Source organism: Oncorhynchus gorbuscha, linkage group LG10 (genome assembly GCF_021184085.1).
Source record: "Oncorhynchus gorbuscha isolate QuinsamMale2020 ecotype Even-year linkage group LG10, OgorEven_v1.0, whole genome shotgun sequence".
Taxonomy (NCBI): Eukaryota; Metazoa; Chordata; class Actinopteri; order Salmoniformes; family Salmonidae; genus Oncorhynchus; species Oncorhynchus gorbuscha.
In genome coordinates this window covers 327,135-340,314 of record NC_060182.1, presented here as the reverse complement: position 1 = coordinate 340,314, position 13,180 = coordinate 327,135, and the positions used below count along the sequence as shown (strand labels likewise).

General features: G+C 45.8%; 1 protein-coding gene across 3 annotated transcripts in view; it reads right to left on the bottom strand.

Moving 5' to 3' along the window:
• Positions 1 to 10,667: 10,667 nt before the first annotated feature.
• The window catches only part of tnnt2a (troponin T type 2a (cardiac)), a 34,367-nt gene continuing 31,854 nt past the window's right edge, over positions 10,668 to 13,180 (bottom strand). For 2 of the 3 annotated variants that reach the window (XM_046364724.1, XM_046364725.1), the window contains 4 exons: positions 12,682 to 12,789; positions 11,516 to 11,622; positions 11,299 to 11,430; positions 10,668 to 11,194 (listed from right to left, as the gene is read on the bottom strand). In XM_046364724.1, the coding sequence (XP_046220680.1) occupies positions 11,161 to 11,194; positions 11,299 to 11,430; positions 11,516 to 11,622; positions 12,682 to 12,789 (381 nt within the window). In that variant the 3' untranslated portion in view covers positions 10,668 to 11,160. The remainder of the gene's footprint in view (positions 11,195 to 11,298; positions 11,431 to 11,515; positions 11,623 to 12,681; positions 12,790 to 13,180) is intronic. The other variant, XR_006840856.1, reaches the window with a different exon arrangement.

The window sequence follows — 13,180 nt, the reverse complement described above, 5'->3', positions numbered from 1 at the left end:
ACACACACACACACACACACACACACACACACACACACACACTGAAACCTGAGTTGTTGCAGCCTCCGTCACTGTCTCACTGTCAACCCAGCAGTATGAAGAGGGCTCAGATTCACAAAATAACAAGTCTGTACAGTAGTTAAGGAAAGAATGACAGTTAAGAAAAAATGTATTCTTAAGAAGGTTTTGTGAATCCAGAAAAGCAAATTGAAGAGAAAGAACATGTTTAGCAACGTCTTGTGGAACGTTACAGATTTTTAGTTATGAGTTGGTTATATGTTTATCTGTGTCTCGTCTAATCTTGTTCCCCCTCTCCGGTGCTCGACGTCGCAGGTCTACTAACCACAGTCCTTGCAACCTATTATTACGCACACCTGGCAACCCTCATTCCTCTACCTGGCAACCCTCATTACAACACCTGGCAACTGTCATTACAACACCTGGCAACCGTCATTACAACTCCTGGCAACCCTCATTACTACACCTGGCAACCCTCATTACAACCCCTGGCAACCCTCATTACGACACTTGGCAACCCTCATTACAACCCCTGGCAACCCTCATTACGACACTTGGCAACCCTCATTACAACCCCTGGCAACCCTCATTACGACACTTGGCAACCCTCATTACAACCCCTGGCAACCCTCATTACGACACTTGGCAACCCTCATTACAACCCCTGGCAACCCTCATTACGACACTTGGCAACCCTCATTACAACCCCTGGCAACCCTCATTACGACACTTGGCAACCCTCAATACCATACCTGGCAACCCTCAATATTACACCTGGCAACCCTCATTACTACACCTGGCAACCCTCATTACAACCCCTGGCAACCCTCATTACGACACTTGGCAACCCTCATTACTACACCTGGCAACCCTCATTACTACACCTGGCAACCCTCATTTACAACCCCTGGCAACCCTCATTACGACACTTGGCAACCCTCAATACCATACCTGGCAACCCTCAATACCATACCTGGCAACCCTCAATATTACACCTGGCAACCCTCATTACAACACCTGCGCCCCATCATGATGTACACCTGGCAACCCCTTATTCCTCTACCTGGCAACCCTCATTACTACATCTCGCAACCCTCATTACTACACCTGGCAACCCTCATTACAACACCTGGAATCCCTTAATACCACACCTGGCAACCCTCATTAAAACACCTGGCAACCCTCATTACAACACCTGGATAAAAGCGTCTGCTAAATGGCATATATTACCTGGAAACACTCTTTACCACACTTGGCAACCCTCATTACTATACCTGCTAAACCTCACTCTTTGACAGGTCATCTAAAATAATTAAAATAGCCAGGGCGCTTTGGTTTAAAAAGTCAGGGGGAAATAACCTCAATTGTTTTTGGGAATCTAAAACTAATTTCCTGCATTTCTACATAATCACATTTCTTATATAATTTTTTTATTTGACCAGGTAGGGAAGTTGAGAACAAGTTCTCATTTACAACTGCGACCTGGCCAAGATAAAGCAAAGCAGTGCAGCTAAAACAACAACACAGAGTTACACATGGAATAAACAAATGTAGAGTCAATAATACAAGAGAAAATCTGTATACAGTGTGTGCAAATGAAGTAAGGAGGTAAGGCAATAAATAGGCCATAGTGGCAAAGTAATTACAGTTTAGCATAAACACTGGAGTGATAGATGAAAAATAATAATACAAATATGGTAGGTAGTTGGTTGGCTACTGGGATTATACAGATGTCATTGGGTGGTTATTTACAGTCATAACCTCAGATGGGTTATTTACATGGTCTTCTTATCATTGCTAGAGACAGATGGGTTATTTACAGATGGGTTATTTACAGATGGGTTATTTACAGAATTAGATCTTTCAGATCCCCTATTTCTTGACCAGATGGCAGATGGGCTATTTACGCAGATCTATTTCTGCATGTCTGGCAGACATATACAGTGTGGATTACGGATTACCAGACCTCAGATGGGCTGAACCTTTACAAGATGAGCTGCTCTTCCTATTTCCCAGATGGGAGAGGACTGCCCAGGTGGGTTCCATGATTTACAGATCACGGGACAACTTATTGTGTCCTATTTTCCCAGACAAGAACCTATTTTGGGTTATCCTGGACAACATGGGTTATTTTACAACTAACATTTACAGAGGCGGCTATTTGGCCAGATGGGTTACAGATGATTTACAGAGGTTCATGCTTACAACATGGGTTACCCTTCACACAGGAGAGCAGATGGGCGCAGAGGTCCTAATCCAGGCACTTGTCATCTCCCGTCTGGATTTGCAGATGGGTTATTTACAGATGTTATTTACAGATGGCTGGGCTTACAGATGTGCCATTAAACCCCTTTCATCCAGAACGTTATTTATGGGCTATTTACGCAGCCTATTTACAGATCTACAGATGGGTTATTTACATTTACCTTCCCAGAGTTTCAGATGGGCTATTTACAGATCACCCCGCTCCTGGGTTCTCTCCAGATGGTTATTTACAGAGTTGCTATTTACAGATGGGGCATATTTACAAGACCATGGTGCTTTATTTACAGATGGGCTATTTACAGATGAGGGGTTATTTACAGATGGGCTATTTACAGATGGGTTATTTCAGTTTCCAGGCTCTGATCAGATGGGCCCTACACCCAAACAAGGGCACAGATGGGTTATTTACAGATGGGTTATTTCATCCACCTCTGGCCTGATAAATTCGCCAGATGGGTTATTTCCCTACCACTGAGGAAGTTATTTACAGCTCCCGATATTTACTCAGCCCATGGGTCAGAAACAGATGGGTTATTTACAGATGCCCTGGCCCCCAATTTGGTGGAACAAACTCCCTCACGACGCCAGGACAGCGGAGTCAATTTCCGGAGACACCTGGGAAACCCCACCTTTTAAGGAATACCTGGGATAGGTATTTAGAGCTATTTACAGATCCCTCTCAGACCCCACCCCCTAAGTTTTAGATGCAGACTATTTTGTTAGAGTGACTGTCCCACTGGATGTCATAATGGGGTGGAATGCACCAATTTTAAGTTATTTCTGGATAAGAGCTATTTACAGATGCTAAATGATTTACAGATGCTATTTACAATGGGCTATTTAAATGTAATTAAATGTACAGAGGCTATTTAGTTATTTTGGTTGGATTTACAGATGGGCTGTTTACAGATGGAGAATTTACAGATGGGTTATTTACAGATGGGCTATTTACAGATGGGTTATTTACAGATGGGTTATTTACAGATGGGTTATTTACAGATGGGCTATTTACAGATGGGTTATTTACAGATGGGTTATTTACAGATGGGTTATTTACAGATGGGTTATTTACAGATGGGTTATTTACAGATGGGCTATTTACAGATGGGCTATTTACAGATGGGTTATTTACAGATGGGCTATTTACAGATGGGCTATTTACAGATGGTTATTTTATTTACAGATGGGCTATTTACAGATGGCTATTTTATTTACAGATGGGTTATTTACAGATGGGTTATTTACAGATGGGTTATTTACAGATGGGCTATTTACAGATGGTTATTTTATTTACAGATGGGTTATTTACAGATGGGTTATTTACAGATGGGTTATTTACAGATGGGTTATTTACAGATGGGTTATTTACAGATGGATATTTACAGATGGGTTATTTACAGATGGGTTATTTACAGATGGGTTATTTACAGATGGGTTATTTACAGAAATTTACAGATTATTTACAGATGGGTTATTTACAGATGGGTTATTTACAGATTATTTACAGATGGGCTATTTACAGATGGGTTATTTACAGATGGGCTATTTACAGATGGGATTATTTACAGATGGGTTATTTACAGATGGGTTATTTACAGATGGGCTATTTACAGATGGGTTATTTACAGATGGGCTATTTACAGATGGGCTATTTACAGATGGGATATTTACAGATGGGCTATTTACAGATTATTTACAGATGGGCTATTTACAGACTATTTGGCTATTTACAGATGGGCTATTTACAGATGGGTTATTTACAGATGGGCTATTTACAGACTGGCTATTTACAGATGGGCTATTTACAGATGGGCTATTTACAGATGGGCTATTTACAGATGGGCTATTTACAGATGGGATATTTACAGATGGGCTATTTACAGATGGGCTATTTACAGATGGGCTATTTACAGATGATTTACAGATGGGTATTTACAGATGGGCTATTTACAGATGGGCTATTTACAGATGGGCTATTTACAAATGGGATATTTACAGATGGGCTGTGTACAGATGGGCTATGTACAGATGGGATATTTACAGATGGGAGCGACTTACAAATTGGTGCATTCACCTTATGACATCCAGTAGAACAGTCACTTTACAATAGTGCATCTAAATCTTAAAGGGGGGGGGGAGAAGGATTACTTATCCTATCCTAGGTATTCCTTAAAGAGGTGGGGTTTCAGGTGTCTCCGGAAGGTGGTGATTGACTCCGCTGTCCTGGCATCGTGAGGGCGTTTGTTCCACCATTGGGGGGCCAGAGCAGCGAACAGTTTTGACTGGGCTGAGCGGGAACTGTACTTCCTCAGTGGTAGGGAGGCGAGCAGGCCAGAGGTGGATGAACGCAGTGCCCTTGTTTGGGTGTAGGGCCTGAACAGAGCCTGGAGGTACTGAGGTGCCGTTCCCCTCACAGCTCCGTAGGCAAGCACCATGGTCTTGTAGCGGATGCGAGCTTCAACTGGAAGCCAGTGGAGAGAGCGGAGGAGCGGGGTGACGTGAGAGAACTTGGGAAGGTTGAACACCAGACGGGCTGCGGCGTTCTGGATGAGTTGTAGGGGTTTAATGGCACAGGCAGGGAGCCCAGCCAACAGCGAGTTGCAGTAATCCAGACGGGAGATGACAAGTGCCTGGATTAGGACCTGCGCCGCTTCCTGTGTGAGGCAGGGTCGTACTCTGCGGATGTTGTAGAGCATGAACCTACAGGAACGGGCCACCGCCTTGATGTTAGTTGAGAACGACAGGGTGTTGTCCAGGATCACGCCAAGGTTCTTAGCGCTCTGGGAGGAGGACACAATGGAGTTGTCAACCGTGATGGCGAGATCATGGAACGGGCAGTCCTTCCCCGGGAGGAAGAGCAGCTCCGTCTTGCCGAGGTTCAGCTTGAGGTGGTGATCCGTCATCCACACTGATATGTCTGCCAGACATGCAGAGATGCGATTCGCCACCTGGTCATCAGAGGGGGAAAGGAGAAGATTAATTGTGTGTCGTCTGCATAGCAATGATAGGAGAGACCATGTGAGGTTATGACAGAGCCAAGTGACTTGGTGTATAGCGAGAATAGGAGAGGGCCTAGAACAGAGCCCTGGGGGACACCAGTGGTGAGAGCGCGTGGTGAGGAGACAGATTCTCGCCATGCCACCTGGTAGGAGCGACCTGTCAGGTAGGACGCAATCCAAGCGTGGGCCGCGCCGGAGATGCCCAACTCGGAGAGGGTGGAGAGGAGGATCTGATGGTTCACAGTATCGAAGGCAGCCGATAGGTCTAGAAGGATGAGAGCAGAGGAGAGAGAGTTAGCTTTAGCAGTGCGGAGCGCCTCCGTGATACAGAGAAGAGCAGTCTCAGTTGAATGACTAGTCTTGAAACCTGACTGATTTGGATCAAGAAGGTCATTCAGAGAGAGATAGCGGGAGAGCTGGCCAAGGACGGCACGTTCAAGAGTTTTGGAGAGAAAAGAAAGAAGGGATACTGGTCTGTAGTTGTTGACATCGGAGGGATCGAGTGTAGGTTTTTTCAGAAGGGGTGCAACTCTCGCTCTCTTGAAGACGGAAGGGACGTAGCCAGCGGTCAGGGATGAGTTGATGAGCGAGGTGAGGTAAGGGAGAAGGTCTCCGGAAATGGTCTGGAGAAGAGAGGAGGGGATAGGGTCAAGCGGGCAGGTTGTTGGGCGGCCGGCCGTCACAAGACGCGAGATTTCATCTGGAGAGAGAGGGGAGAAAGAGGTCAGAGCACAGGGTAGGGCAGTGTGAGCAGAACCAGCGGTGCCGTTTGACTTAGCAAACGAGGATCGGATGTCGTCGACCTTCTTTTCAAAATGGTTGACGAAGTCATCTGCAGAGAGGGAGGATGGGGGGGAGGAGGATTCAGGAGGGAGGAGAAGGTGGCAAAGAGCTTCCTAGGGTTAGAGGCAGATGCTTGGAATTTAGAGTGGTAGAAAATGGCTTTAGCAGCAGAGACAGAGGAGGAAAATGTAGAGAGGAGGGAGTGAAAGGATGCCAGGTCCGCAGGGAGGCGAGTTTTCCTCCATTTCCGCTCGGCTGCCCGGAGCCCTATTTACAGATGGGATATTTACAGATGGGATATTTACAGATGGGTTGTGTACAGGTGGGCTATTTACAGATGGGTGATTTACAGATGGGCTATGTACAGGTGCAATGATCTGTGAGCTGCTCAGATAGCTGATGCTTAAAGTTAGTGAGGGAGATATAAGTCTCCAATTTCAGTGATTTTTGCAATTCGTTCCAGTCATTGTCAGCAGAGAACTGGAAGGAAAGGCGGCCAAAACAGGTGTTGGCTTTGGGGGTAAACAGTGAAATATACCTGCTGGAGCGCGTGCTACGAGTGGGTGTTGCTATGGTGACCAGTGGGCTGAGATAAGGCGGAGCTTTACCTAGAAAATACTTATAGATGACCTGGAGCCAGTGGGTGTGGCGACAAATATGTAGCGAGGACCAGCCAACGAGAGCATACAGGTCGCAATGGTGGGTAGTATATGGGGCTTTGGTGACAAAACAGATGGCACTGTGATAGACTACATCCAGTTTGCTGAGTAGAGTGTTGGAGGCTATTTTGTAAATGACATCGGCGAACTCAAGGATCGGCAGGATAGTCAGTTTTACGAGGGTAAGTTTGGCAGCATGAGTGAATGAGGCTTTGTTGTGAAATAGGAAGCAGATTCTAGATTTAATTTGGATTGGAGATGTTTAATGTGAGTCTGGAAGGAGAGTTTACAGTCTAGCCAGTGTTGTGGTAATTTCCTGTATTACTAAAGGAGAGTTTACAAACCACACACAAGTCAGAGTTACAGTATATCAACATTAATGGCTGTGTGTTGGGTGTACTCACTTTTGTGATATACTGTATATTTTAAAGTCCATCTTTAATCATATGAGCTTCACCATAGCCATTTGACTCTCAGATCAATTCAGTGTCTCTAAATGAATTCTCTGAGAATGCTTACAAAATAATTCTAGTATCTTTTATAGCCAAGATACACCCCTCTCAACTCACATGATGAACCACAGATCTCAGGAACTCTTCACAAAGGGCCTTTTACTTAAAAAAGGAGTATCCCGTCTGGCTATGGCATTAGCTATAATTATTAGCTATAAATGATCGTTCAGTTTGGTCTATAAAACGAGATTCTAATCTCCTGACCTCCTGTATACAGGGATCTGTAGCTGGTCCTTCTGGTGATATGGCCTCCTGTATACAGGAATCTGTAGCTGGTCCTTCTGGTGATATGGCCTCCTGTATACAGGAATCTGTAGCTGGTCCTTCTGGCGATGTGGCCTCCTGTATACATGGATCTGTAACTAGTCCTTATGGTGATATGGCCTCCTGTATACAGGGATCTGTAGCTAGTCCAGTCTGCAAAGAGCTGTCAGTCTGCAAGGAGCTGTCAGCTTGCATAGAGCAGCTAGATCCGCCAGTCAGCCATGATCTTCTAGATCGGCCAGTCAGCCATGATCTTCTAGATCCGCCAGTCAGCCATGATCTTCTAGATCTGCCAGTCAACCAGATTCTTCCAGATCTGCCAGTCAACCAGTCTCTTCCAGATCTGCCAGTCTGCATAGAGCAGTTAGATCTGCCAGTCATCCACGATCTTCTAGATCTGCCAGTCAACCAGATTCTACCAGATCTGCCAGTCATCCACGATCTTCTAGATCTGCCAGTCAACCAGATTCTACCAGATCTGCCAGTCATCCACGATCTTCTAGATCTGCCAGTCAACCAGATTCTACCAGATCTGCCAGTCATCCACGATCTTCTAGATCTGCCAGTCAACCAGATTCTACCAGATCTGCCAGTCATCCACGATCTTCTAGATCTGCCAGTCAACCAGAATCTTCCAGATCTGCTAGTCAACCTGAATCTTCCAGATCCGCCAGCCAGCCAGGATCTACCGGAGCCTACTACCTACCTGAGCTTCATCTCAGTACTGGGCTTCCTCTCAGTACTGGGCTTCCTCTCAGTACTGGGCTTTCTCTCAGTACTGGGATTTCTCTCAGTACTGGGCTTCCCCTCAGTTCCGGGCTGCCCCTCAGATCCGGGCTGCCCCTCAGTTCTGGGCTGCCCCTCAGTTCCGAGCTGCCCCTCAGTCCAGAGCTGCCCCTCAGTCCCGAGCTTCCCCTCAGTCCCGAGCTGCCCCTCAGTCCCGAGCTGCCCCTCAGTCCCGAGCTGCCCCTCAGTCCCGAGCTGCCTCAGTCCCGAGCTGCCCCTCAGTCCCGAGTGGTGCAGCGGTCTAAGGCAGTGCATCGCAGTGCGAGAGGTGTCACTATACAGTAGACACCCTGGTTTGAATCCAGGCTGTATCACAACGGGCTGTGATTGGGAGTCCCATAGGGCGGCGCACAATTGGCCCAGTGTTGTCCGGGTTAGGGTTTGGCCAGTGTTGGCCGTCATTGTAAATAATAATTTGTTCTTAACTGACTTGCCTAGTTAAATAAAGGTTACACATACTCTGCCTTGTCTCAGGGCAGTTAGTTGGTGGTTGAAGATATCCCTCTAGTGGTGTGGAGGCTGTGCTTTGGCAAAGTGTGTGGGGTTATATCCTGCCTGTTTGGCCCTGTCCGGAGGTATCGTCGGACCGGACCACAGTGTCTCCTGACACCTCCTGTCTCAGCCTCCAGTATTTATGCTGCAGTAGTTTATGTGTCGGTGGCTAGGGTCAGTCTGTTATATGTGGAGTATTTCTCATGTCTTATCTGGTGTCCTGTCTGAATTGAAGCATGCTCCATCTAATGCTCTCCCTCCCCTCCCAGAGGACCTGAGCCCTCGGACCGTGCCTCAGGACTACCTGACATGATGACTCCTTGCTGTCTCCAGTCCACCTGGCTGTGCTGCTGCTCCAGTTTCAACTGTTCTGCATGCAGCTATGGAACCCTGACCTGTTCACTGGACATGCTACCTGTCCCAGACCTGCTGTTTTCAACTCTCTAGAGACAGCAAGAGCGGTAGAGATACTTGTCAGTTGGCTTTTCATAGCTGATCATTACATTTACTCCTGAGGTGCTGACCTGTTGCACCCTCGACAACCACAGTGATTACTTTTATTTGACCCTGCTGGTCATCTTTGAACATCTTGGCCATGTTCTGTTATAATCTCCACCCGGCACAGCCAGAAGAGGACTGGCCACCCCTCATAGCCTGGTTCCTCTCTAGGTTTCTTCCTAGGTTCTGGCATTTCTAGTTTTTCCTAGCCACCATGCTTTTACATCTGCATTGCTTGCTGTTTGGGGTTTTAAGCTGGGTTTCTGTATAACACTTAGTGACATCAGCTGATGTAAGAAGGCCTAAATGATAAATACATTTGATTGATTGATATGAATGCATGTTCTTATAAACCAACATAGGAATGTTTGCAAAGACTGCGTTCACGGTAAATGCTGCATGTGTCGACTCAAGAGGAAATGACCTTCCATTTCAATCGCGATACTGCTCAGATCTTCAGGGCTACAGATTGAACGGAGCCCTGATACTGTATTTGCCTGTTACCATGACAGCTGTTACAATAGAAGGCCTGTTTGAGCTTTTGCATTTATTGTTGGTATTTGACTTGTGCTCTGCTCCCAAACCCCTGACAACCCCCTGACAACACACACACAAGCACATACACACACACACCATCACAGACCAAAAATGAGATGAAGTATTTTATTTACACCACACACTATGGGGAAAGAAATAGAAAATATCAAACCAGGTTTGGGAGAGGAAGGAAGAGGGTAAGTAGACGAGGGAGGGACAGGGAGAAAGAGACAGTTGTAGGAAGAGAGAGAGATGTAGGAAGGAGAGAGAGATGTAGGAAGGAGGGAGGGAGAGATGTAGGAAGGAGGGAGATGTAGGAAGGAGAGAGATGTAGGAAGGAGAGAGATGTAGGAAAGAGAGAGAGATGTAGGAAAGAGAGAGATGTAGGAAGGAGGGAGAGATGTAGGAAAGAGAGAGATGTAGGAAGGAGAGAGATGTAGGAAGGAGAGAGATGTAGGAAGGAGGGAGAGATGTAGGAAGGAGAGAGATGTAGGAAGGAGAGAGATGTAGGAAGGAGAGAGATGTAGGAAAGAGAGAGAGATGTAGGAAAGAGAGAGATGTAGGAAGGAGGGAGAGATGTAGGAAAGAGAGAGAGATGTAGGAAGGAGGGAGAGATGTAGGAAGGAGAGAGATGTAGGAAGGAGAGAGATGTAGGAAGGAGAGAGATGTAGGAAGGAGAGAGATGTAGGAAAGAGAGAGAGATGTAGGAAAGAGAGAGAGATGTAGGAAAGAGAGAGATGTAGGAAGGAGGGAGAGATGTAGGAAGGAGAGAGAGATGTAGGAAGGAGAGAGATGTAGGAAGGAGGGAGATATGTAGGAAGGAGAAAGATGTGGGAAGAGAGAGATGTAGGAAGGAGAGAGATGTAGGAAAGAGAGAGATGTAGGAAGGAGGGAGAGATGTAGGAAGGAGGGAGAGATGTAGGAAGGAGGGAGAGATGTAGGAAGGAGGGAGAAATGTCAGAAGGAGAGAGATCAGACAGTAGACAAATAGGCCAGACAGCTGATCTCCTAAGCCAGTCTACTTCAGTCCCTCAGCCAGTCTACTTCAGTCCCTCAGCCAGTCTACTTCAGTCCCTCTTCAGACTACTTCAGTCCCTCTTCAGACTACTTCAGTCCCTCTTCAGTCCCTCAGCCAGTCTACTTCAGTCCCTCAGCCAGTCTACTTCAGTCCCTCAGCCAGTCTACTTCAGTCCCTCTTCAGACTACTTCAGTCCCTCTTCAGACTACTTCAGTCCCTCTTCAGTCCCTCAGCCAGTCTACTTCAGTCCCTCAGCCAGTCTACTTCAGTCCCTCTTCAGACTACTTCAGTCCCTCTTCAGACTACTTCAGTCCCTCTTCAATATCTCTCTACTTCCTCAGGCCTCTCTTGGTTCTCTTGGTGCTGCAGAATAGAGGACACTTATTTACACAGTTTGTGTGTGTCTGTATGTGCGTGTGCGTGTGCGTGTGAGTGTGTGTCTCTGTGTGTGTAAGGGTTGTCCGTACGTCTTCTGGTGGTCTGACACTCTGTTGCGGAGGACGTTGATGTCATACTTCTGTCTGCTAATCTGATACTGCAGATCAAACTTCTCCGCCTCCAGCTGCTGCTGCCACAACCACAGCTCCTGGGCCTTGTCTCTGCACAGAGAGAGCGAGGTTAGGATCTAGTAGTATAGTGTAATACACATTATTGTAGTAGTATAGTATAGTTGTAGTATTGCACTTCAGTTTGTCCTGGCTCATGTTCTCGATGTCCAGAGACTTCCGTCTGTCCTGTAGAATCTTCTTCTTCTTCTCTCTCTCTGTCTGTCTCTTCCCTCTGACCTCCATCTAGTCATATCATAATAATGAGATACATGTATATCATAATAATAATAACGAGTTAATATAATAATATACTGATAATGTTGTGGTAGCAGAATCAGAATCAGTAAGGTTAGATGTTTTATTTACATAATAATACTTATGTGAGATATTTGTCATTAGGATGTTTTCTTTTGGATAATACTGTTGGAAGTTTGCAGTTATCACTTCTCTGCTAGGGCTTAGTCACTAGGGGCCCAGAGAGTCAGGGATGTCAATGTGTCTGTTAAACCAGGTGATGCTATGAAGAATTGTCTTCATATGTCAATGTGTCTGTTAAACCAGGTGATGCTCCTCTTCTATGAAGTTAAAATGATCAGAATAAGAGGAGGAGGACAGAATGGAGGCTCCTCTTCTTATGTCAATGTGTCTGTTAAACCAGGTGATGCTATGAAGAATATCAGAAGGGGAGGAGGACAGAATGGAGGCTCCTCTTCTTATGTCAATGTGTCTGTTAAACCATGTGATGCTATGAAGAATATCAGAAGGGGAGGAGGACAGAATGGAGGCTCCTCTTCTTATGGGAATGTGTCTGGAACTATTGTATGTCCCCTCTGAGGTTCAGGGGGGATGTATTTGAGATGGGACTATCTAGAATTGACAATTGATATATGCCATTGGATGAGGTAATGGTTTGGTACTATGTTGTACCAAGAACGAGATAAGAACTTTGTTTAGGAGACCAAACTGAACGATAATGTATAGCTATTGCTATCTAGCTATGGGATATTCCTCTTTCAAGTAAAAGGTTCTTTGTGTAATGTTCCTAAGATCTGTGTTTCGTCATGTGAGTTGAGATGGGTGTGTCTTGGCTATAAATGATACTAAGAACTGTTTTGTAAGCACTCAGAGAATTATTTTAGAGACACTGAATTGATCTGAGAGTCACATTGCTATGGTGATGCTCATATATAATTAAAGATTGACTTTATAATATACTCTGACTTGTGTGTGGTTTGCTCTCTGAATGTTTAGTAATACAGGAAATTACCACGACAATGTACATACAGTGTATTATAATAGTACCTTCTGCATGTAGCCTCCAAAGTGTAGGCTAGTCAACGTCTTCTTCTTCTTAGCATCATCATCTGCTTTCCTCTTTGCCTCCTCCTCCTCTTTACGAGTCCTCTCATCCTGGAGAGAAAGTGAGAGAGAGAGAGAGAGAGAGAGAGAGAGAGAGAGAGAGAGAGAGAGAGAGAGAGAGAGAGAGAGAGAGAGAGAGACAGAAAGAGACAGAGAGACAGAGAGAGAGAGAGAGAGAGAGAGAGAGAGAGAGAGAGAGAGAGAGAGAGAGAGAGAGAGAGAGAGAGAGAGACAGACAGACAGACAGACAGACAGACAGACAGACAGACAGACAGACAGACAGACAGACAGACAGACAGACAGACAGACAGACAGACAGACAGACAGACAGACAGACAGACAGACAGACATAAAGAGACAGAGAGAGAGAGAGAGAGAGAGAGAGAGAGAGAGAGAGAGAGAGAGAGAGAGAGAGAGAGAGAGACAGAGAGAGAGAGAGAGA